General features: G+C 41.8%; 5 protein-coding genes across 7 annotated transcripts; 2 read left to right on the top strand and 3 right to left on the bottom strand.

The window, feature by feature from the left end:
* Positions 1 to 625: 625 nt before the first annotated feature.
* Positions 626 to 7,439, top strand: LOC108042964 (post-GPI attachment to proteins factor 2-like). Of its 2 annotated transcripts, none has more exons than XM_017121480.1 (5): positions 626 to 879; positions 3,334 to 3,534; positions 4,250 to 4,514; positions 4,580 to 4,798; positions 5,121 to 7,439. In XM_017121480.1, exons 1-5 carry the CDS (start codon positions 742 to 744, stop codon positions 5,279 to 5,281), a joined length of 984 nt encoding a protein of 327 aa, XP_016976969.1. In that variant the 5' UTR covers positions 626 to 741; the 3' UTR covers positions 5,282 to 7,439. The 2 variants fall into 2 exon arrangements, with proteins under 2 accessions (XP_016976969.1, XP_016976970.1); XM_017121481.1 differs by lacking the exon at positions 626 to 879 and adding an exon at positions 2,487 to 2,545.
* Positions 7,440 to 7,692: 253 nt separating this feature from the next.
* On the bottom strand, positions 7,693 to 10,270 carry LOC108042962 (transmembrane protein 185B). The gene is made up of 4 exons (XM_017121477.2): positions 9,963 to 10,270; positions 9,818 to 9,888; positions 8,730 to 9,304; positions 7,693 to 8,670 (listed from the first exon to the last, which is right to left on the bottom strand). Exons 1-4 carry the CDS (start codon positions 9,998 to 10,000, stop codon positions 8,278 to 8,280), a joined length of 1,077 nt encoding a protein of 358 aa, XP_016976966.1. The 5' UTR covers positions 10,001 to 10,270; the 3' UTR covers positions 7,693 to 8,277.
* A 98-nt stretch (positions 10,271 to 10,368) lies between these two features.
* On the top strand, positions 10,369 to 20,723 carry LOC108042965 (NADH-cytochrome b5 reductase-like). Of its 2 annotated transcripts, none has more exons than XM_017121483.2 (2): positions 10,369 to 11,375; positions 20,633 to 20,723. In XM_017121483.2, the coding sequence occupies exon 1, from the start codon at positions 10,395 to 10,397 to the stop codon at positions 11,358 to 11,360; it is 966 nt and encodes a 321-aa protein (XP_016976972.1). In that variant the 5' UTR covers positions 10,369 to 10,394; the 3' UTR covers positions 11,361 to 11,375; positions 20,633 to 20,723. The 2 variants fall into 2 exon arrangements, with proteins under 2 accessions (XP_016976972.1, XP_016976971.1); XM_017121482.2 differs by lacking the exon at positions 20,633 to 20,723 and adding an exon at positions 16,374 to 17,068 and having other exon boundaries at positions 10,370 to 11,375.
* Positions 12,131 to 16,321, bottom strand: LOC108042963 (band 7 protein AGAP004871). The gene is made up of 4 exons (XM_017121478.2): positions 15,521 to 16,321; positions 13,219 to 13,732; positions 12,501 to 12,666; positions 12,131 to 12,428 (listed from the first exon to the last, which is right to left on the bottom strand). The coding sequence occupies exons 1-4, from the start codon at positions 15,690 to 15,692 to the stop codon at positions 12,225 to 12,227; spliced, it is 1,056 nt and encodes a 351-aa protein (XP_016976967.1). The 5' UTR covers positions 15,693 to 16,321; the 3' UTR covers positions 12,131 to 12,224.
* Positions 16,913 to 21,043, bottom strand: LOC108042961 (band 7 protein AGAP004871). The gene is made up of 4 exons (XM_017121476.2): positions 20,631 to 21,043; positions 17,998 to 18,514; positions 17,779 to 17,944; positions 16,913 to 17,708 (listed from the first exon to the last, which is right to left on the bottom strand). The coding sequence occupies exons 1-4, from the start codon at positions 20,809 to 20,811 to the stop codon at positions 17,475 to 17,477; spliced, it is 1,098 nt and encodes a 365-aa protein (XP_016976965.1). The 5' UTR covers positions 20,812 to 21,043; the 3' UTR covers positions 16,913 to 17,474.
* Positions 21,044 to 21,208: the final 165 nt, after the last annotated feature.

Genomic DNA, 21,208 nt, shown 5'->3' with positions numbered 1-21,208 from the left:
TTTTTCTTTTTCTTACTTACCTTTTTCCAATGAAGTCGAATATTAACCCATTTTCTGATTCTTATAAAAGATATTTAGAAGATCTTTTAAATTCTGATGCGTGTGTGAAATTTTAAGACAATCCCTCAGTAAAAGCACTATAAGCTAAGTTATTGATAATCGAAATCATTTTCGGGGCTTAATTCAGTATTTGTCGAATTTTGGTAGAGTTTATTAAGACCGAATTATTTTTTTATAGTACGTTTTTGGTTTCTAAAATCGGTGTTATTTTAATGTAGACTTTCAAAATTCTTGGAAATAAGGTAATTTTGGTAAAATTAAGGTACATACTGTAATATAATTTATTTTTTCAGATCAAACTATAATACAAAATATATCAAGTTGCTTAAAGGATTTTTGAACAGTGTATTTTATTCTTTTTAAAAAATCTAATTTCATATAGTATGCCATGAATTTCAAATATATGCCCGCTATATGTAGGTATGCTAACGGTATATCGCCAGTGTGACCCTGCCAATGGGTGAGTAGGAAAGCTAACGGTAAAGGGGAAGTGTGACCCTGCCGGAAAGCAGAAAGCGAAAAACGGGCCAAGGCGTCCGCCGTGGCGCAGCAGTTGCGAGAGAGGCGCGCGCGCGGTCACAACTCGGCGACGGCAGCGTTGGGGCATGCAAATTATGCCAATTAGCATCGACGGGAGCACGAGCAGTAGCAGCAACGCCAGCGTCGACAACCGAGCAGAAAATGCAGCAGAGCACAGGAGCGGCGACGTCATCGGCGGCAGATAGCGGGAAGGGGACGACGGACCTGCTGTTACTGTCCAGGTCCGGCGGCGACGGCGGCGGGAACAGCTGCTCCGGCGGATCCGGCGATCCAGCAGCGGTGAGCAATGTGATTGCGTTTGCGATTCGGCTTTCCGTTTTTCGCATGGAAATAACGTTTTTTTTATTTGTGCGTGTGTGTGTGACCCAGTGTGTGTGCGTGTGTATTTATGGTTTGTTTGGCCTGGCCAAAAATTATATAACTTTAAGCGGAGGCAGCGCACGCTTAGTGACCTCCCCACCCATCGCCCAGCCCAGTCCACCCCCGTCGTCCCACCACCCTGCACCCCTCCCACTGCACAATCGTCGTTGTGCGGGGGTGAGTGTGTGTGTGTGCCTGTTTTATTTTCCATGCTCCCCGGCTCGTTTGTTGTAATTTTCCGCAGCCACCGCGCATGCCACCCCCAGCTCATACCCCTCTCATGGAGCACCGCTTTTCACACCGAAAATATTTTCCGAATCGATCCAGATATTGTGGAAATTTTAAAGCATTTGCCTCTTTTCCCGTTTTTATTTCGAATCCCGTAGGATCGTGCGATTCCTAATTTGGCCAAATATACCTTTCTACTCAAATCAGTATAATATTTCCGTTTCCGATAATATTTCATATCGATTTTATAAAACTAAATCGGATTGCAATTCAAATTTGTATGAACATTTAAAGGTTCTACTCTTATACTTCGCAATGAAATGTTTTGAAAAAAAAGGCAATTTAGGGTTTGCGCATATATCACTCATACGTACTGTCGTCTTTGATCGAATAATTTATTCTGACTAACATTCATACAAAACGATGACTTATTTTTTTAGAAAGTTAGATCATTGTGCAACGCCAAAAACATTAAATGAAATCTTATCGTTTTCGAATACATTTATTGCACACCAGAATCTACTTTGTTAGACGGTGAAAGTACACAGAGTAACTTGAACGGAAATTTTATAAATATGGACCTAATATGTAAAATGCCAAACCGGATAAGTTTTGAACTTTTTTTTAAATAGATCATTAAAATGTTTTCTGTGCATCTCTTGTTAACGTTTCATATTGGCAACCACATTTATTTTTCTCTCTGGCTTGCCTAATTCTCGAAATCCGTGCATTTCCATTGCGGCGCCTGTTTGCTTTATTCTTGTTTTAATCATTTATTTATTGTGGAATGGCTAGGAGGCTCTGACCCAGTTGCTTGGCAACTTGTCTGCGCTTCGCCTGCTTTCGGTGTCTTGATTTAATCGCATCCCATATTCAATTTCATTCCTGACGCCCGACCAATTTTCCATTAATTTTTCCTAATTAATTTGACCATCTGGCAGTGGTTACGTCAGGCGAAGCTCATCTATTTTTGGCCCTTAATCCTTTGCTGCTTCGGAGCGGCGAAAAGAGAGCCTTTTACCAGGGTCAGAGAGAGCGGCTAGTGGCGGCCTTGCCACCCCCTAGATATCCTGTCCTATCCTGCCCCCCTCGCTAGCCAGCTCAAGGACTTGTTTATTTATAACTCCGGCTCATCCAATTTGGGATGCCATGCGGGACCTCATCCATTATTCAACCACTCGCTCAAATGGCGTATTCGCATAGTTTCCGCCTTTATTTGCTTCGCTTCATTGTTTTTCTTTTGTTTATTGATTTATTCACACCTCTTATTGTTTGTTTTCTTTTTACTTTATTTTTAGCGCTTTTTCGTTGTTGTATATTAACCAAATCGAAAACATAACCCACAATGTTTAGCCAGGTAAGGGCTTACCCTCATTTTCGCATTCTTCCATTGAAGAGGTAAAACCACTGTAGCTTTCAAAAAATAATATTAGGTCTAGTACTCGACCCATCATGATCACCCATTTATCAATATATCACATTAGGGGTAATTTTACACAAACATTAAACACAGAGCAATTACAGGAAAGAAATAAACTTTTTAACTTTAAAATTCGACACGTAGCCCAATTTATGGGACTATTAAAGATAACATTTTCTCGATTATAAGTTTAACAGAAAATAGTTTCTAAGTATTTTTTAATTTTTTTGTCAAAAAATATTACATAATAAAAAAGTTTTTGTCGTATTCCAGGAATGTTTATTTTCGACGTGACATTCTTATTTCGAAAATCGGTTCATCTGAAATCAAAAGTTAAAAAAAAACGACGTTAGTATAATTTCGCTGAAGGAAAAATCTTTAAAAATTACAAAAAAAAACATTTAAAATTATGTTTTTAACAACATTTAAAATCTTTCAGTTTTAATGCTCGTTAACTTAGAAATTTTTTTAAATTTTTCTCGAGAGGATTTACTAAAAAATACGCGATACAAAAACTAAATTTTTTCATCCTTCACAACTGTAGATAACCCCTTAAATAACGTTAATTTTTTCCCAAATGATGTTCCTAAACAGATTTACTTTTAAAGATAAAATTTCCTTTACTAAATTATGATTTTTTCAACCTCTTTAAAGTGTATACAGTGGATTTAGCCCCTAGCCTTGTACCAATGTAGCTTGATCTTAATGGCTTAAACTAATTACAGATTAGCACAACGATTAGCTCCAAGCAGCAAGTGGAGCAGGAGGATCCGAGGGAGCCGAAGGAGCAGGTCGCCATCCACTACCTGGCCAGTTTCCACGAGCTCTGCGTGGTCACCGCCCTGCTGCCGCTGGTGACGCTCTTCACGTGCTTCGTGACCGCCTACGTCTTCCAGTACGACGATGTACACGAGACACATTGCCGCGTGAGTTAATAGGCTCTTGGGGTTTCGGTTTCCCACATTAAGGGGGATTGCAATGTCCTGGGCAAGTCCGCGTCTGCGGCTAACTGCTCCAATCCCAGTTAATCCCGTGGCTAACAAATCACTGCCATCCCTGCGGGACTCCATGCGAGATAGGAGACACGCAAATCTACTTTTGTAAACGATTCGGTCACAAACAACACAGTGCTATTTACTTTGATTAATGTTCTAAATAAAATCGGTAGCACGGTCTTAAATTAGGTTCTTAAAAGGATTAATTTTATTTAAACCTACTTAAAAGTTACAACTCTATGTGGTTTTGTATATATTTTACATAACTCTCTTCCAACCAAAATCAAATTCAATTTGGAATAAACTATTTTAAAGTCTGAGTAAATATAATCCGAAACATATCAAAAGAGGAGTTTTGGTATATGTAAATCGGCAATGATGATTAATTTTATTTAAAATTATTTTAAAGCAGAAATGTTTAAAATTTTGTACATTAAATTAAAATTACCAGGAATCCATAAAAATCTATTCCAACCACTATCATACCTCAGTATTACAGAAAGCTTTTCAATTTTAACTAAACGGCATAAAGACTCTAAAGGGTGAGTCAATTTACTTCGAATCCGATCAGATAGATACTCGAAAAAACCTTTTCTACATATAAGCCCACAAACGAATAATGAATGCATTTTATCTACCTTGCTAGGTCTACAATATAATACCCTCGATAAGTGCAATTACCGGCGTAAGTCCACAGCGCTACTTCTGGCGTTTTAGCATTGCGCTGCACATCGGGCCGCGCATCCCCATCGCCTTCGTCTACAAGAACTACTACCGTTCGCAGCTGCGTCGGATTAGTCCCGCCCAGGTGCCGCAGACCAGCCTGCTCATCACGCTGATCCTGGTGCTCAACTGCATCGAGATCGCGGCCCTGGGCGGCGTCACCTATATATCGAATCGAGAAAACTACCGTAAGTCAAGTGCGATTTCCTCTGAACATCTTAACCGAATTCTCCTCCTCCATTCCCCATTGCAGCCGTTCACGAGCGCATCTTCATCACGTTCATGATATGTTCGCTGTGCTACATGCTGGCCACGATCAAGCTGAACGGCATCCTGAACGCCGGACAAACGCTGAGCGAGCAGCAGCGCCAGTCCATCAAGTGGAAGAAGATCCTCTTTGCAGTCTCCATCCTGAGCACCATCGGACTGCTGGTGTTCTTTGCCAAACACCGATTCTACTGTCACGACTTGGGTAAGTCAAATTATACATTTTAAGTACTACAAGTATTGCGTTTGCCCATTAATTGCTGATTTATCAAAGTCATGTTAAGATTCTAGTTTGTAATCTGCCGCAGACAAATAAAATAAGCTTGAACAAGTAGGTAAATGTTTCTTTCTCATTATGGTTTTTCCGCTAGACAAACTAGAATATTGCCTATAGGTAAAAAGGAAACAATTTAACTTTACGTTTAAGCTTAACATGACATTGAGAAATCGGCTTTGAAATTTTAAATTCCAAAATATATTTTGAATATTCCCAATTTATTTTGGATTTTTTAACACTCCTCTTGCAGCCTTCAGTTGGTTCGCGTTTTTTGAGTACTTAATCGCCATTGCCAACATGCTGTTCCACTTCACCATAATCTGGGACTTCCCCTCGCAGTTCATGATGATCGTGCAGGGACCCCGCGAGAATCTCGCCCAGTACTTGAGTACCAGGCCGAAAGTGGACTAGATTGGACTGGAATTCCCACCTGCATGCCACTTCTCCATGTGTAATTCCCATACGAAACGTACAATTAACGAACTTCTTCAACTTTAAAACTAAGCGCTTCCATACCGATCAACAACAAACATAGCATTCTATTCTATTTTCTTCGATTCTCTTTACACACTCCAAAAATAAACCAAAGTCGCAAAAACAAAACCCAGATATAAGGAAATGAAAACCGAAACGAAAGCGAAATGTTCCATAGTTCCACGATTAATATAAATATTAAATATACAAGTATGTAAAGAAATTTGCCAGATTAGAGGGCATACCGTTCTATGTACACATTCTAAATACATGAAATAAGTTACCTAAAGATTAAGTGCACCAAAAAAACAAAACCAACAAACAGTAAGGATAATACTGTAACAGTATACTGTAACAGTATATAATATAGTAGCCTAGTGGATCGCAGTTCGCCAGATCTCATGTCAATTTTGAATCGAATCCAAAGAGTCAGCAAAGGGCGACCAGCGTCAGCGTTTCATTTGATAGGCAGTAAAACAAATAGAAATCGTATAACTTACCACTTAGTACATATCGTTTATACAAGATGAAAACGAGCAACGGGAAATAGCCTCCTTGGGACAGGCCCTATTGGCCTCCCCAAATAGAACGCATTGTAACAGAATTCAGACAATAGAAAATAAGCTGCGACATTACGGGCAACGAACAACAACCAATCACAGATTTTGGGCCAGTGATGGGAAGTATCTAGGTAGTTTGTATCCCTTACCATAGATCCATCGGAAAATAGAGCTACAGCCTATTTAAATAATGGCATTCAATACCCGGTTACATAGTTTCAATACTTTACCATTACTTTAGTCCCCTTCTATGATGGGGATTGCAAATCGATTGCAAAATGGAACGAAAGGAAGGGATTTTTGAAAATTCGGAACCAAAGAGCTCCCTCAAGGGATTAAAGTCTGAGAAATTTCATTAAATCGTAAATTCAAATCGAGCAATAGGCTTGCATCTCGTTCAATTTAATGCAACAATAGTCCAATTAATCCAAGTTATATATTGTATATTTGTACCCTGTCTAGGTAACAAAACAAAAGCGGTACCTTTCCCATCACTGTGTATAAGATCGAAAAATAAAGATGAGACGAATTCCGATGTCCATGACGTCAGAATAAACCGATGTAGCGAATAAACAATTGTTCTTAGCCAACTTTAATAGCAAAATGAAATTTGAAAAACTTGAGAGATAAGAAATACAACCCAAAGTATTTGTTGTGTGATCGGGTGAAAACGAACATAGCTAATCGAAATATAAACCAGATTAAGGTCAATATTTTTTGCCGTAACGGAGATGCGTAGATATTTTTTCCCACAAGAGTATTTAGCTTAAATCGAAAAGAGTTCAAATTGATATTACTTATCTAACTTTGTACTATACACACCAGAGTCAAGCGGAAGCTTTTATTCCATAGGTAATATTATTACTACCATTATTATTATTGCTATATTATGCATTGTACTTGCGACAGATCGGCGTTATGAGAAATATCCTGAGTAACCAGGAGAAGCCGTTGTACTTGTATTCCCCCGAACAACGTAGCTAAACCAATGAAACAATTGTTAATTCTCACACGAATCGAAGTATATGTACGGATACCTACTTGAGCGATATATATATTCAAGCTCACGCCCACTCATGCGATACGTTATGCAATAGTTGAGTCTCCAGTTGCACCCGTTGCGATCGAGCAAAGATATATTTGAATTATTGTTGATGTTTACACGCTTACTCTATCTACGGCCCTATTAGCTCTGTCTCGCTCCGTTCCGATTTTCCAATTATGTGCCTCTCTTTTTCGCCCCCTAAGGATATGTACTTCCAGTTGCATCCGATGAGTATGGATAGATACATATAGATATATATATATATACGCGCTTTAAATATCGCTCACCGGCTAATTTTTAATTGTTTTGTACGGCAGAAAGCAGCAGCTCTGGGATGGTCACTTTTTAAAATGCAACTTTTTACCTTTGCATAACTTTTTAGGCGACACAACGTAAGAGAATTAATTACAAAATAAAAAACAAAATATATTAACTATGAAATATGTAAACTTTGTAGCTTCCTAATTTGAATAAAGATTAATACAACTCACACGAATTTCTTTCAGACCTTTTTCTCAAAACTGAGCGATTCAAATACTATTTACATTTATCTTCGAACATATTATCTTTAAGTTTATTTCATATAAGAAACACAAAACCCTACATTTGCAATGAATATTTTAAAATTATATTTCTGAACAAACAAAACAAACTTTTTACGATCACCAAATACTTTGTTATTAACTTTAAGCTAAATTATTTTGATTCATTTCCAATCCATGACTTAATAAAAATCTAATCGCTTTTTAATTTTGTTTTGGAAGCACTTAAGTATATTTCTTGTTTTATGTAGTTTGTAAATTATTTACACTTTATCGTAGGACATTACACATAAGTTTGGTGAGGGATGTAACATATAATATTTGCACATATATAAGGCCAAAAGTCCAAGAGTTGTATGCTGCGGTTTTGTTCGATTTGTAAAAGGAAACAGTGGTCAAGGTAAAAGCCGATTTGGGTCTGTGTTGGGTACAAACACCTGAACAATTGTGTGTAATAGTCAGTGCCTATATATATGTACAGCTATTATATGCAGGCGATACGAGGGGGTGGTGGCCTTTGTGGGCAATGGGAGAGGCTGGGGGAGGCATGGGTCGTGGGCGGTGTTAGCATTTGGCTTACAATTAAAATTCAGTACGAGTCTAAAAGCTACGGCCGATGTGGGTGTTTGTTTGGGTATGCAATGCTTAATATAAACACCTGAACAAAGGTGTCGGGCGTCTCCATGTGCGTGTGCTGAGAGGCTGTCCTTAGGTCTACGTGGTTCTTGCTATCTATTGTTGCTGTTACTGCTACTGTCGCTCATATGCAGTGCTGGCCGTCTATATCTAATCCGGCAGGTCGATGCTGACGAACGGCACCACCGGCTTAAGGATGTCGTTCTTGGCCCCCTTCTTGCCCTTCTTGTCGTGCTTCCCGAACTCGTGCAACTGCTCACTGGCCGCCATGCTCGTCGATGAGGAGGTGGCGTCCAGGGGAACGGACTGCCCGGCATTGCTGTGCGTCTCCGGGTGGTAGCTGATGTTGCCGTATTCCTGCAGGAACGGCATCGCCGACAGCAGAAACTGGCTGAAGGACTTGCGGATGCCGAACCACCACATGTTGCCGCCCTTAGCCGTGAAGCTGAGCATGATCAGCGCCAGGATGGAGACGAGCAGCGGTGAGAAGACCACGATGTAAGGAAACTTCAGCTCGCCGTCCAGCTTGTCACAGATGACCACCTGGCGGAATGCATGGGTTAGCATTTCCAGTTTCTCCAGAGGATTTTATAAGGACTCACCTGAAAGCAGAACAGTGGAAGCACTGTGCAGATGTTGCCCACCGCCGCGTTAAGCGCCGCCTTCTTTTGCTGCAGGGAGACCTCCGGCGTCCGCATCATGATGCCACAGAAGATAATGTTGTACAAGACGCTGACCAAACTCAGGCATATCACGATCCACATGGGCACGAACACCACGTCCCAGTTCCAATAGACAAAGCGATCCAGTTTCAGCGGCAGCGAAACGAACTGGAGCGCGTTGACGGCCAGGAAGAGCTCCAGCTCGAAGGAGCGATCGTGCTTGACGGCCCACACACAGGCGCCCACGCTAACCACCGATCCGAAGATCAGCGGGATGAAGACCAGCACCCAAAGGTGGCGATCCGAGGTTAGCTTATCGCAGGCCAGCAGCTCGAACATCAGCAGGATCAGGTGCAGGGCCAGCGATATGAGCATCGCCTTGAACTGCGTGTAGGCGTCGCCTTCGAGGCGATAGTGCGGATACCGGCACCACACGATGGCGCCCACGATGGCACCCAGGATGGCGGTGCACTTCCATATCCACAGCGGTGTGAAAATCGCCCAGTAAGGCCAATCTGCGGGAATGCAGACGGTTAGACAATTAGCTGCGACTGGTATTAAATCGTCAGATTCCTCCCATTTCCACTATCATAATATCTCGACGTGCAAGAAATCTTCCAGATAGATTTGGAAAAGATAGATAGATTTTATAGCTACCTCAACTTCCTTATGGGGATTACTGAATTCACTAACTACTATCGTCTCCCTATGAAATAGTCACCCGAAGTGGGTGGGGGACATAAGAACTGATGCTGAGTAAATAATATTGTAGCGTGGCCGCTGATTAACTGGGAAACTGGGGTATTCCGCTGAATCACTTTCCGATTCTCGCGTTGACGCCCCCAACTAGTTCTAATGCAGACCTTTAGGATATCCACTTATCATTAGTGAACTTAGCAAAAGCCATTTGCTAAGAAGATCCATTATAACTGGATCCATATACCAATTTATGACTGAAGTCCCTTTGTTATTTCCGGGACGAACGATGCTGTGTGGCTTCGGCACAGATGCATCCGAGTAGTACCCACCTATGAAGTTGTCCAGGCGCAAGGCAAATAGCGTGACAAAGGTGAACAGGCTGCAGTGGACGATGAATTTGCTGCAAGAGAACATGGCGGGTTAGGGATTGGAACTCCTCCGCAATCCGGACCTCCGCTGCCGATTGCTTCTCACCAGGGATTGAAGTCGCGGAACAGCGATTCCAGGTTCATGTTGCTGGCGACACCATAGAGATATAGAGATGGCGAACTGGACACTGGGCACTTGGTAACTGAACACTAGTTGCTCATGCGCTCCCGCCGCACTGCGTCCGCTCTGGTCGGGGAATCCGATTCACGCGGGGACGGGGGTCTGTGGTGGGGTGGGGGGCAGCGAGTATTCAGCGCCTGGCGTCGATCTTTCTTTCTTTCCGTCTCTTTGTTTTATTTACACACTTTGACTGGCATACTTTTCGAGTTGAGTTGTCTTGTTGTTGTCCAGAGACCCGATAACGATAGCGATAGGTTGCCGATTAACGATTGGTTTGATAGATACAAGAGGTAGCTAGATTTCAAGCTAAAAATAGCTTAATTTCGGACTCTTGAGACCCTCTCCAACACTGGCAGCATGGTGGCCGACGAGGAGCAACGAAATCAGGATTTGAATGTGGAAGAGGAGCTGCTGCAGGATTCCGACTGCTGCGGCAACGGCTGCACCAACTGCATCCTGGACCACAAGCCCCGGCCGAGTAAGCGCGTCCTGTTGGCCGGCAAACGCAACGTGATCCTGAGCTACACGAAATTCCGATTGTTGCGGCGGGAAACCTTGGTTGAATCTAAATCGGAATCTGGTGGACAGGTGCTGCTTCTACACTTTGGCCACGCCCCCGAGGAAACCGAGGCGGAGGACACGGTGCTGGACATCCCACCCGGACACCACGTGATGCTGCGCATTGGCTCCCTGCTGCGTCCCTATTCGCCCTATTGGAGCGACTTCCTGGCCAGAGAGTTCCGGATTCTGGTGAAGCTGCAGGCGGGGGGGCCCATGTCCCGGCACCTGGCTACAGTGCAGCCCAACGACCTGCTGGAGTTCCGTGGTCCCATTGGACAGTACACACATGATCCAAAGACCGCCAAGTGCATCTATATCCTGGCACAGGGCGTGGCCATTGCGCCCACTCTACCGCTGGTGCGCCAGGTGCTCGAGAACGAGGAGGACATGAGTCGTGTGTGGCACTTGGTGTGCGCCCGCGACCTGCAGCACGTCTACTTCCGCGAGGAGCTGCTGGAGTTTGTCCAGTATTGGAACTACAGGAGCTGCCTCTACCTGCCCCATCAGCAGTGCGACTCCATCGCTTGCCAGGATGCGGGATACTGCGCCCCGGAGTGCTTCCATTTCCGCCGAAGCCTCCGCTACAAGGAGACTGCGAAGGTAGCCCGATTGGATGCCTCTGGACTGGCCACCTACCTCAATCCCTCCATTCCCGGACAGCGCGTCCTCATCGTGGCAGGCGATTCAACCTTCCAGAAGGCCATGGCCCAAATGGCCACCCAATCCTTGGCCCTGGATCCAGCCAACGTCTATTTATTGTAAATACAAAAGGAAATTGTAAGTGTCGTTCGCTACTTTTAATTTTTGAAAAATTAACAACAGTCAATTATCTAACTTATTTTAGCAAGACTTTTAATTATTTATCTTCCGCTTCTGGGGTGATGGCAATCTAACCTAATTTCATTTTAAACTTACTTGTTTGGTTACTAAACATTGCTGGTCTCAAACTTTTTATAGTTAAAAATTCATTTTTATAATAATGTAATGTATAATGTTTCGGGGTTTTAATCAAAACTCTGGGAAATAGTGGTCGAATGTTGAAATTTCAAACCTAGTTGAATTCGTTATACAATTTTCAATCAATTATTTTAAATATTTTTTTAAATATCGCAAAAAACTTGATGGTACACCTTGGTACACAAAAAATATTTAGTCAAAAACCCGGAAAAAAGCAGCTCGATGTTGGAACGCCACCACATCTCGTTGAATTCGTTATAAAATTTTCATTCGACTGTCGTTCACAGTTGGAAAATCTTACCATAGACTTATTTTCGACAAAAATCATAGTCGACTTGGGATGAATAAATAATATGAAATGTTAGAGAAATAACAGCGAGATATACGCATAATTCTTCGAAAACAGCAAAACGACTGTTTCAAGTCTCTAGCTGTTTAACTATGCTCGAAAACGGTATAGAAGTAGATGGGTATGGCAATATCAACTCACAACTGTTAAAGAATATATACGGTTGGACGAAACAAACTTCTGACCAAAATAATAATAAATCCCTGGAAGGTTATAATAATTTCTATTACTGTTTTCCTTAGTGGATGACTTTTTATTAAAAAAAAAAAAGCAGAAATACTCAATAATCACGATATCAGCGCAATACGTTTTCGAATATATCATAGGTTTGTTTTTGGCCAAGCGGCCTGCGCATCTAGCACCACGGATTCGGCCTTCTCCGGCAATTGTGGCGGCTGCGGCGGTTGTGGTATCAAGTGGGCATACTTGGCCAGGTAGGGAGTCAGCAGCTCCATGGGCAATGGGAAGATGATCGTGGAGTTCTTCTCCGCCGAGATGCTGCTCAGGGTTTGCAGGTATCGCAGCTGTGGGAGAGAGATTCCATCCAAGGATGGTATTCAGAGTTCCATAGGTAGATATGCGAGGATAACACCCACCTGCAGAGCTGAGGGACTGGAGGAGATGACGTCTGATGCCTCCTTGAGGGCAGTGGCGGACTTCTTCTCACCCTCGGCGGCAATCACCTTGGCACGGGCATCCCGAGCAGCCTCCGCTTCGGCGGCCATCGCTCGCTGCATGGATACGGGCAGGGAGACGTCCTTGCTGCAAGCGAGTCAAGGAAAAGAGGTTTTGTTTTAAGAAAATAATCCTTTTCTTGAGTATATATTTTCTATTCGTTTATAGAGCGATTTCAACAAAGTATTTTGTAGTTGAAGTCAAAAATCGCTTTCTATAATTGTTTACAGGAAAACATAAATATTCAAGAAAAGAATTTTTTAAAATGATAAATCAAACAATGGTTATCCAACAATGTTCAATTCGGTGACCAGTTATTTTTGTACATCCTAAATATTTGTGGATATTGCTTTTGATACTCTTGATACAAGTTAAAGCGAGCACGAAAGACACAAAAACCTTGACTTCGACAAAGATTTTCTTTTTTTTTCTTTGCATTTTTTCGGTTTGAAGACGATAAGAAAAAGAATTTACAAAAGGTGATAAAGCTTTGGCAAAAATTCAAAGTTCATATTGTTTGGTTTTTATGCCGAAAATGAATGTTTCTTGTGAATATAATTTTCTCCTTTGTTATGATATGATCAGATGAAGTATCTTAGCGTAAAATATGTTACGGATGCCTATTTAAATACCACTTACATTTCAACACGCTCCACCATGACGCCCCAGGGCTCGGTGGCGTCATCCAAAGTGGACTGCATGGTGTGGGCGAGGATCTCGCGCTCGGTGAGCAACTCGGAGAGATTGCGGGTGCCAACGATGTTGCGCAGGGTGGTGGCCGCCAGCAGGCGGGTGGACATACTGTAGTCCTCCACCTGCACCACTGCGTAGAGGGGATCACTGATCCGGTAGTAGACCACCGCGTCCACGGTGACCGTCACCGAGTCCTTGGTCAGCATCTCCTGCTGCGGCACATTGAAGGTGACCGTGCGCAGGTCCACCTTGCGGTACTCATCGATGCACGGCAGGATGAAGAACATGCCCGGACCACGAGCCCCGCCACTCAGCCTGCCCAGCCGGAAGATGATCGCCCGCTCGTACTCCGCCACCACCTTGAAGCAGATGAAGATTGCGATGGGCGAGGTTATGATGAAGATGATCACGGAGAAGAAGGTGACCACCCACTCCATGATTCCCCTCGGCTCGTTCTCGGCTGCAAGCAAATGGTATGAAAACATGATAGATTAGTTCCGGAACTATGTATATAATGTGGTCTTTTGCTATTTGTGGGATTCTAATTCTGATCATCCATTTTAAAAATTTTTATTTTACCTAACTATCGTATATTGACCAAAAGGTGGAACTTAAATAACACCCTCTTCCTGTATTTACCGAATTGAAGCTCTTGAGTTATGGCGCTTCCATTGTGGAAGAGATGAGATAATTTCGCAATTCCGGAAAGTCATACCTACTTGAGCTAACTTATCTTTGATTAATTGATTCTTAAAGCAAATACTCCAAAATAAGTATGGATCAAAAGGTTTTGTGATAATAAAAGGTACGAAATTGTTATATTCAATTTTACTCACTGAAAATAATAACAAATGGAATTTTAGGTTTACTTAAAGAATATTTAATAAAAAATAATTAAATACGTAAAACAAGTATACGAAGATACAAGAAAACAAGAGAGAACGCTATAGTCGGGTGCCCCGACTATCAGATACCCGTTACTCAGGTAAAGGGAGTGCGAGGGAGATGGAGATAGAAACTTTGATCACGCATAACTTTTTAACGAATGGTCCGATTTGAAAAATTTCTTCTACATTTCGATAGGTATTGATAAACACAATAAAACTGCATTTTTACTTTTCCGAAATATTTAAATTTTTAAAATCGTATATAAGCGATTGTGGGCGTTAAAGGGGGCGTGGCACCATTTTGAAACAAACTTGCGCTGCGTAGGAACTTCTAAAATCTACATGCAAAATGCCAATCTTCTAGCTTTTATAGTTTCCGAGATCTCAGCGTTCATACGGACAGACAGACAGACAGACAGACAGACAGACAGACGGACAGACGGACATGGCTATATCGACTCGGCTAGTGACTCTGATCAAGAATATATATACTTTATAGGGTCGGAAACGCTTCCTTCTAGCTGTTACATACTTTTGCACGAATACAATATACCCTTTTACTCTACGAGTAACGGGTATAAAAACAAAACTCAAATAAAACTGAAACTGAACCGCGGGGATAAATACCAATCAGCCATAACCAATTTCTTATCTGAGAAATCAATATGCACTGTGTTCGATTAAAAATTCAATTTATATTGCAACTGATACAGGTCGATTGAGGTATGCCTCAATAAAAGCTTCAAACTAGAACGCGTTACGCATTAATGAGGATTAGGTGGGATAGTGATAAGAACTAAATTGCTACTCTGTTGAACAAAAAAAAGACTCTGAACAAATATCTACTCCGATAAAGAAAGGTATTTCTAGCGTCACTCACATTGTCCATTATATTTATATTTTTAGATCTCCTATCAATTATGGGGGAGAATAATTATATCGTTGCCTTTTGACGCTTTTACAAAATTGTCCGATAAGGTTTTTCAGGGTTATTGATATCAAATTTTGCATGTCCAAATTATTTGTCAATGCAAGCGCTCTCGCGGTTAATTGTACACCTCTTTTTAATCTAATCTTAAGCAGCCTTTCCAAGAATTTCGCTGGAAATGAGTATCTCGTGTCGGTTGATTTTAACTGATTAAAACTGAACAGTACCCAAATATGGACTAATTTTGGGTACTGTGCAACTAATCGAGAGTTAAAGCAATAATTAAATATCTTTGACTAAAGGACGTCTTCAAAAATAATTATTATACCATGACTATACCTATAGAATGTATGAATATTTTAAAGACTGGATCAAATCAGGACACGTTTCAGATTCTATCAAATCTAGCTTGATAAAGTATTGGAGTGCTTACATGTCTTGAAGCCACGGTACTGCTGAGTGGGACCGGGAACCCGAGCTGGCTGCTCGGGAGGCACTCCACCGGGACCCATGTTGATCATGTAGGCCGTGGAACTGGTCGGACCGGAGTTCCGCATGTCCTCGTAGTTGGCGTACACTGGCGAATCCTGCTGCTGTGGCTCCATCTCAGGGTGTGCTATGTTCCTCTCCGGCCAGCTGGGTACTCGAAACTGTGGCAAAAGTCAAACTGAATACTAAAAAGCATTCTCATGTGATAAGAGCGCGCAGTTCTCTCATGTACGAGTATCGCATTGGCTTTATCGCTTTACAGAGCTTCGAGCGGCTCAAATGTGCGAGGGCACATTGAGAAAAAAATCGTAAATAAAGCCATAAATAAATCAAAACGCGGCTTATGCCAACATTACAAAAATCGAACCTCAATCATTGGTTTTTATTAGAGCAACGGAAAGTGAGCTACGAAAAGCTAAATATTCATCTAAATTTTAAAGATATCTTTGAAATCGACAAGAAAACTTCGACTTTAAATAAAATTAAAGCCAAAATGTAATTCCTATATAATGATTTTAATATTACAAGTCCATAATTAATTATTTAATAATAAGTGTATTAGTTAGTGTAAATATATCCGGAAAAACGCTAATTGTTCCAACTCAAATCTTCATTTTCCATCCTTGCAACGGAAAATAAGCTACGTTAAGTTGAATATTCTTAGAAACTCAAAATATGTTTTCCAAATCAAAATGAAAACTTCGAAAACTGGTAACACCAACTTCTACTTTTAATATTGGGATTTGAGTATTGATTATCCATATTAAAGTCATTTAATCAAAATCTTATTTGTGCAGTGTAAATTTATCCGGGGAAACGAAGAACCCTCTCCAAGACCGGCCTTGCAAATCGAGAGACGTGGGCGACTGGTGAATCACTCTGCTCCGAAAGAAACCCCAACTTGACTGCAGTCGTACATGTAGATTATTCCGGCCATCGATCAATGAAAGCTCTTCTTATCAGTGCGCAGAATATCTATATTTAAATCAATTTGTAATCTCAGCCTGAGTATAAAGACGCCGTTTTACTCGCGGGTCAAAAGTTTAGGCTCGGCCAACCGATTGAGCCGTGACTCAGGCGACATCGGCTTTATCTGCCACATTTGTTGAAGTGGTATGCAAATCGGAATCGTTTGTGTCACTTAGATAAGCTCAAATTGTATAAGTGTACATAAGCATGTTTCAAATTAGGGGATTAACCGAAAAACGAATGTGTATCTTGAACAAATTTAATTTTATTTTATTTTTAAGTGTGAAAATGTCGTTCCCTAAAAACAATATTATGTTAAATTAAGACAAGCAATTGATGTGTTTTAACGCATTTTACCGAAATGTAATTTAATTTTTAAAGATTTTATTCCCAACCGGTGTTTTGAATCTTAACGTACAACAGAAATGGTTTTTAATATTGGTTATTTTAAAAGTAACGTCTCGTCTAAAATCTAAGATAAATCATGGCTTTACAACAATAAACAACAAGAAATAATTACCTACGAACCTTGGAATAACCTGGTAGATCAACTATATATTATCAGCAGATATATAACACTCAATTAGATGGTATGAAACATAGTCGGTGGCGAACTGCCAAGTTAGATTCTAAGAAAAAGTAAGTGCAAAAAACCTGTTTGAAGTGAAAACCTCTAGATTTCTGTGTTACCCCAGCCGGCATTGTGGAATACCAACCCCATGCTGACTCATTTTCCGGGGTTTTCCCGGCCAGTTTCGCTCTCTGCCGCTGCTGCCGCCGCCGTTCTGCTACAGCAGGATGCCCACGATGTCGTCATCGTCGTCCGCTGATCGCACTGCAGCTGCTCCGGTCCGCCGCTGCTCCTGCTGTCGCCGCAGCTCGCAGCGATGCAGTGCCTCCAGATATGGCTGCAGCACCGACATCGAGCGTCACTGGTGGTGTTGGTGCTGGTGCCGGTGAAGGGGCGTGGCAGGGGCGGGCGGATGTTGCTGGTGTTGCTGCTGATGTTGCTGATGTTGTTGATGTTGCTGCTGTTGCTGCTGCTGGTGCTGTGAGTATGCATGGGTGTTGAGGAAGGGCGTCAGCAGCTCCATGGGCAACGGAAAGATGATGGTCGAGTTCTTCTCGGTGGAAATGCTGCTCAGGGTTTGCAGGTATCGCAACTGTGTGGGAAATGTTTAAGGCGATTTTAAAGAGTTTCAATTACCAATAATGAGAACAGCACACACTCACCTGCAGGGCGGATGGACTGGCCGAGATGATCTCGGAGGCTTCGCGCAGGGCCCGCGACGACTTCATCTCACCCTCGGCGGCGATCACCTTGGCCCGCGCCTCCCTCGCCGCCTCCGCCTCGGCGGCCATCGCCCGCTGGAGGGCAGTGGGCAGGGAGACGTCCTTGCTGCAATGGGATCATGGATCAGTGGCCTACAAGGACCGGAGATCACTACTCACATCTCCACGCGCTCCACCTTGACGCCCCAGGGATCGGTGGCCTCGTCCAGGGACATCTGCATGGTGTGCGAGATGGTCTCGCGCTCGGTCAGCAGCTCGGAGAGATTCCTGGTGCCGAGCACGTTGCGCAGCGTGGTGGCCGCCAGGAGGCTGGTCGAGTGGCTGTAGTTGTACACCTGGATGACGGCCTTTAGAGGGTCACTGATGCGATAGTAGACCACCGCGTCCACCGTGACCGTCACCGAGTCCTTGGAGAGCACCTCCTGCGGCGGCACGTCGAAGGAGACAGTGCGCAGGTCCACCGGATAGTAGTCGTCCACGCAGGGCAGCACGAAGAAGACACCCGGACCGCGGGCTCCGCCACTGCGCAAACGGCCCATCCGGAAGATAACCGCCCGCTCGTACTCGGAGACCACCTTGAAGCAGATGAACACCGAGATGGGGAAGGTCAGCACCATTATCAGCACGGACACCACCGTGGCCAGGATCTCCACGCAGCCCATGTCATCGTTTTCAGCTGCAGAACAGAATCGTTTGAAATGTGGTTAAAATAAACTTTTTCCAGAATCTCCAGAAATCTAAGCTACTTTACATTGGGCAATTGCATTACTTATGTTATTGACACAAAAAAATATATGTTTTATATCCCTAAAGGAGACATTTCTGACTATATAAAGTCTATATATTCATGATCACGATCATCAGTCAAGTTGATCTAGACAAATCCGTCGTTCGCTTCTATTCATTGTTTTAAAGCCAATACGCATAAAATTAAATTTTATATATAAGGGTTTTATAGAATAATAGATTAAGTTACTTTTATTCTTATTTGCTCAATATTTAGTACTTTTGATTTGATTGTTCTTGATTTAAAGAATAGTCATTTTGGGCTTGTCGAAGTTTCTTGTTTTGTTCAAACAATGATTCCCTTTAGTGCTTCTGTTTAAATTGTTATTGATTTGATTTATAGAGGTTTACTTTTATGTGTGAGTTTTGAAAAGTGAAAGTGAACAAATATTTTGAAAATGTCTTCATTAATTATCCTTTTCAAATGTTGTTTTGTTTGTTTATTCCCGCGGGGATTGGGCAAAGTGGTTTCTCCGTTTCAATTGCGCCAGCATATTCCACGGTTCTGTTTTGGGGCAATTAACTCGTACAAATTGCTTTTGATCTAGTACAAATGCCATAAATTCCGTAAATACCCCAAACGGTTGCCTTGGATTGGTTGGTCCGAGCACTTTTTATGCTTGACTAACTATGTACATGGACTGGGGATTTTTGTTTATGGCTACAGACCTCGTGTTCGTGAATATGATCTCTGATTTTTCGGCTTTTCCCTTTCTGTTTGGCTTTCTCCACCAGCAGCTACATAGCTGCTGGAACTATTTATTTCCAGGGCCGGCCGTGTTTACCATGTCTGCTCTGTTTACCTTACGCTTTTCGACAATACGATTTATATCACGGATACGTACCGGTTCATGTTCATGTGCCTGGACCTGGTGCGTTCGATAATCGCTATTTATTTTTATATGTCGGCGCACAGTTTATATTGCATACTTCATAGGTGGTCGCGATCGATACGATTCAATAGGCCATGGTGCCATGATGCCATGGTGCCATGGTGCCATGATGCCCCGATCTCGATCCCAATACTGCCGCAATTTGCTGTTCAATGAAATGATTCATTGGACTCGCAATCGCCTCACCTCGCGCCTTGATTATGATTTTATATCGCATTAATCGCACATTTGCCTGAATTATGAATTATTCTCGGCTGCTGGGGCACTAGAGTTTCGTGAGGTCATGTGTGCGGTATATAGTAATGTGAACAACTATTTGTATCTGGCAGTCCATGTGCGTGTATTTTTATGAGCTAAACAAAGCGCCAAGCGAATATTTTGGCTATATTTGACTGGAAATCCGGTCCAGAAATCAAGGAAGTCTTGGCATATTTGTTTTTTTTTTTTGTTTTACTTTTTTATGAGGCTAAGAATATATGCATTTAATAATTACAATTTCATAGTTTTCGCAAACAAACAATGCCAGATTCAAATATTAATTTTATGATTTCAATTAACTAATATATACTAATTAAACGTTCAATACTCAAAGTAATCTGCTATTAATTTCTTTTATAATTTTAGTTCAATATTTGAATGAAAATTTTGGAATATATTTACTTTCTTAATTTTCATAATTTCTTTTAACATATTAAAACATTAAAATAGTTATTAATGATAAATCTTTAACTAGACAAGTTCAAAAAATTTTTAAATAACATTGTTTATTCCCAGATAATATATAATCGATTGTTATAGTTTTAATATTTTTTTCGTTCGGAATCATTTTAAATTTCCAGTCTGCCATATCCTTTTTGTTTTTCTTTTCCAAATATTATGCGGCACAAAAAAAAAAGATGTTCAACTTGATCACATATTTTCACTTTTTTTCTGAAAATATTTTCACTTATTTCGATACCAGGTTTTGTTTAATTCGAAAAACATTTTCATTTTTTTCGATATCAAGTTTCGCTTATCTGATATTTTTAAAACTTTTGGGCATTTAGATGAAATACTGAGTTCTTTAATTTTAATGTTCTATAATAATGAGCTTAGCCCCTTTTGGTGTCTTACAGGTCTTGAGTCCCTGATAGGGCAGGGATGTGGAGGGCGGTATGTGGACCGTGTGCTGCGAGGACTGGTGCTGCGGAGTGAGCGGGAAGGTCTCCGTGGAGGAGGAGGCCTGTATACCACCCGATCCCGGCGATCCGATGTTCAGGCGCGCGCGATGCTGATGCGGCGAGGCAGGATGCATTGTGAAAGGAGTGGTTCGCGGCGTATCGTGGCACCGATCGGATCGGATCGGATCGAATTCAAATCCACGGCTGGTCCAACGGAAACTGATCGATCGAGAACTGCACGCGTTCAGCGCACGTTTTCAAATGAGCACGCCAAGAATCAACAACGCCAAACGCAGAGGCCTAGACAGGAAACATCAAACTAGTCTATTACTAGATGTTTCGACGTAAGAATACCATTTCATCCCATACAGGCACATACATACATATTTAGGTAAAGATAATAAAAATAATAATAATAAAACTTTACTCGAAGTAAGTTCAAAGCTAAGATGTTATTGAATAATTTGTAAATATAAAATTTAAACCTTATTCATGAGTTTAAAAAGGGTATAGTCAAACAATAACTTTTTC

The sequence above is a fragment of the Drosophila rhopaloa genome, unplaced genomic scaffold (assembly GCF_018152115.1).
Source record: "Drosophila rhopaloa isolate 14029-0021.01 unplaced genomic scaffold, ASM1815211v1 contig_3, whole genome shotgun sequence".
Classification (NCBI taxonomy): Eukaryota; Metazoa; Arthropoda; class Insecta; order Diptera; family Drosophilidae; genus Drosophila; species Drosophila rhopaloa.
This window is presented reverse-complemented; position numbering and strand designations above follow the sequence as displayed.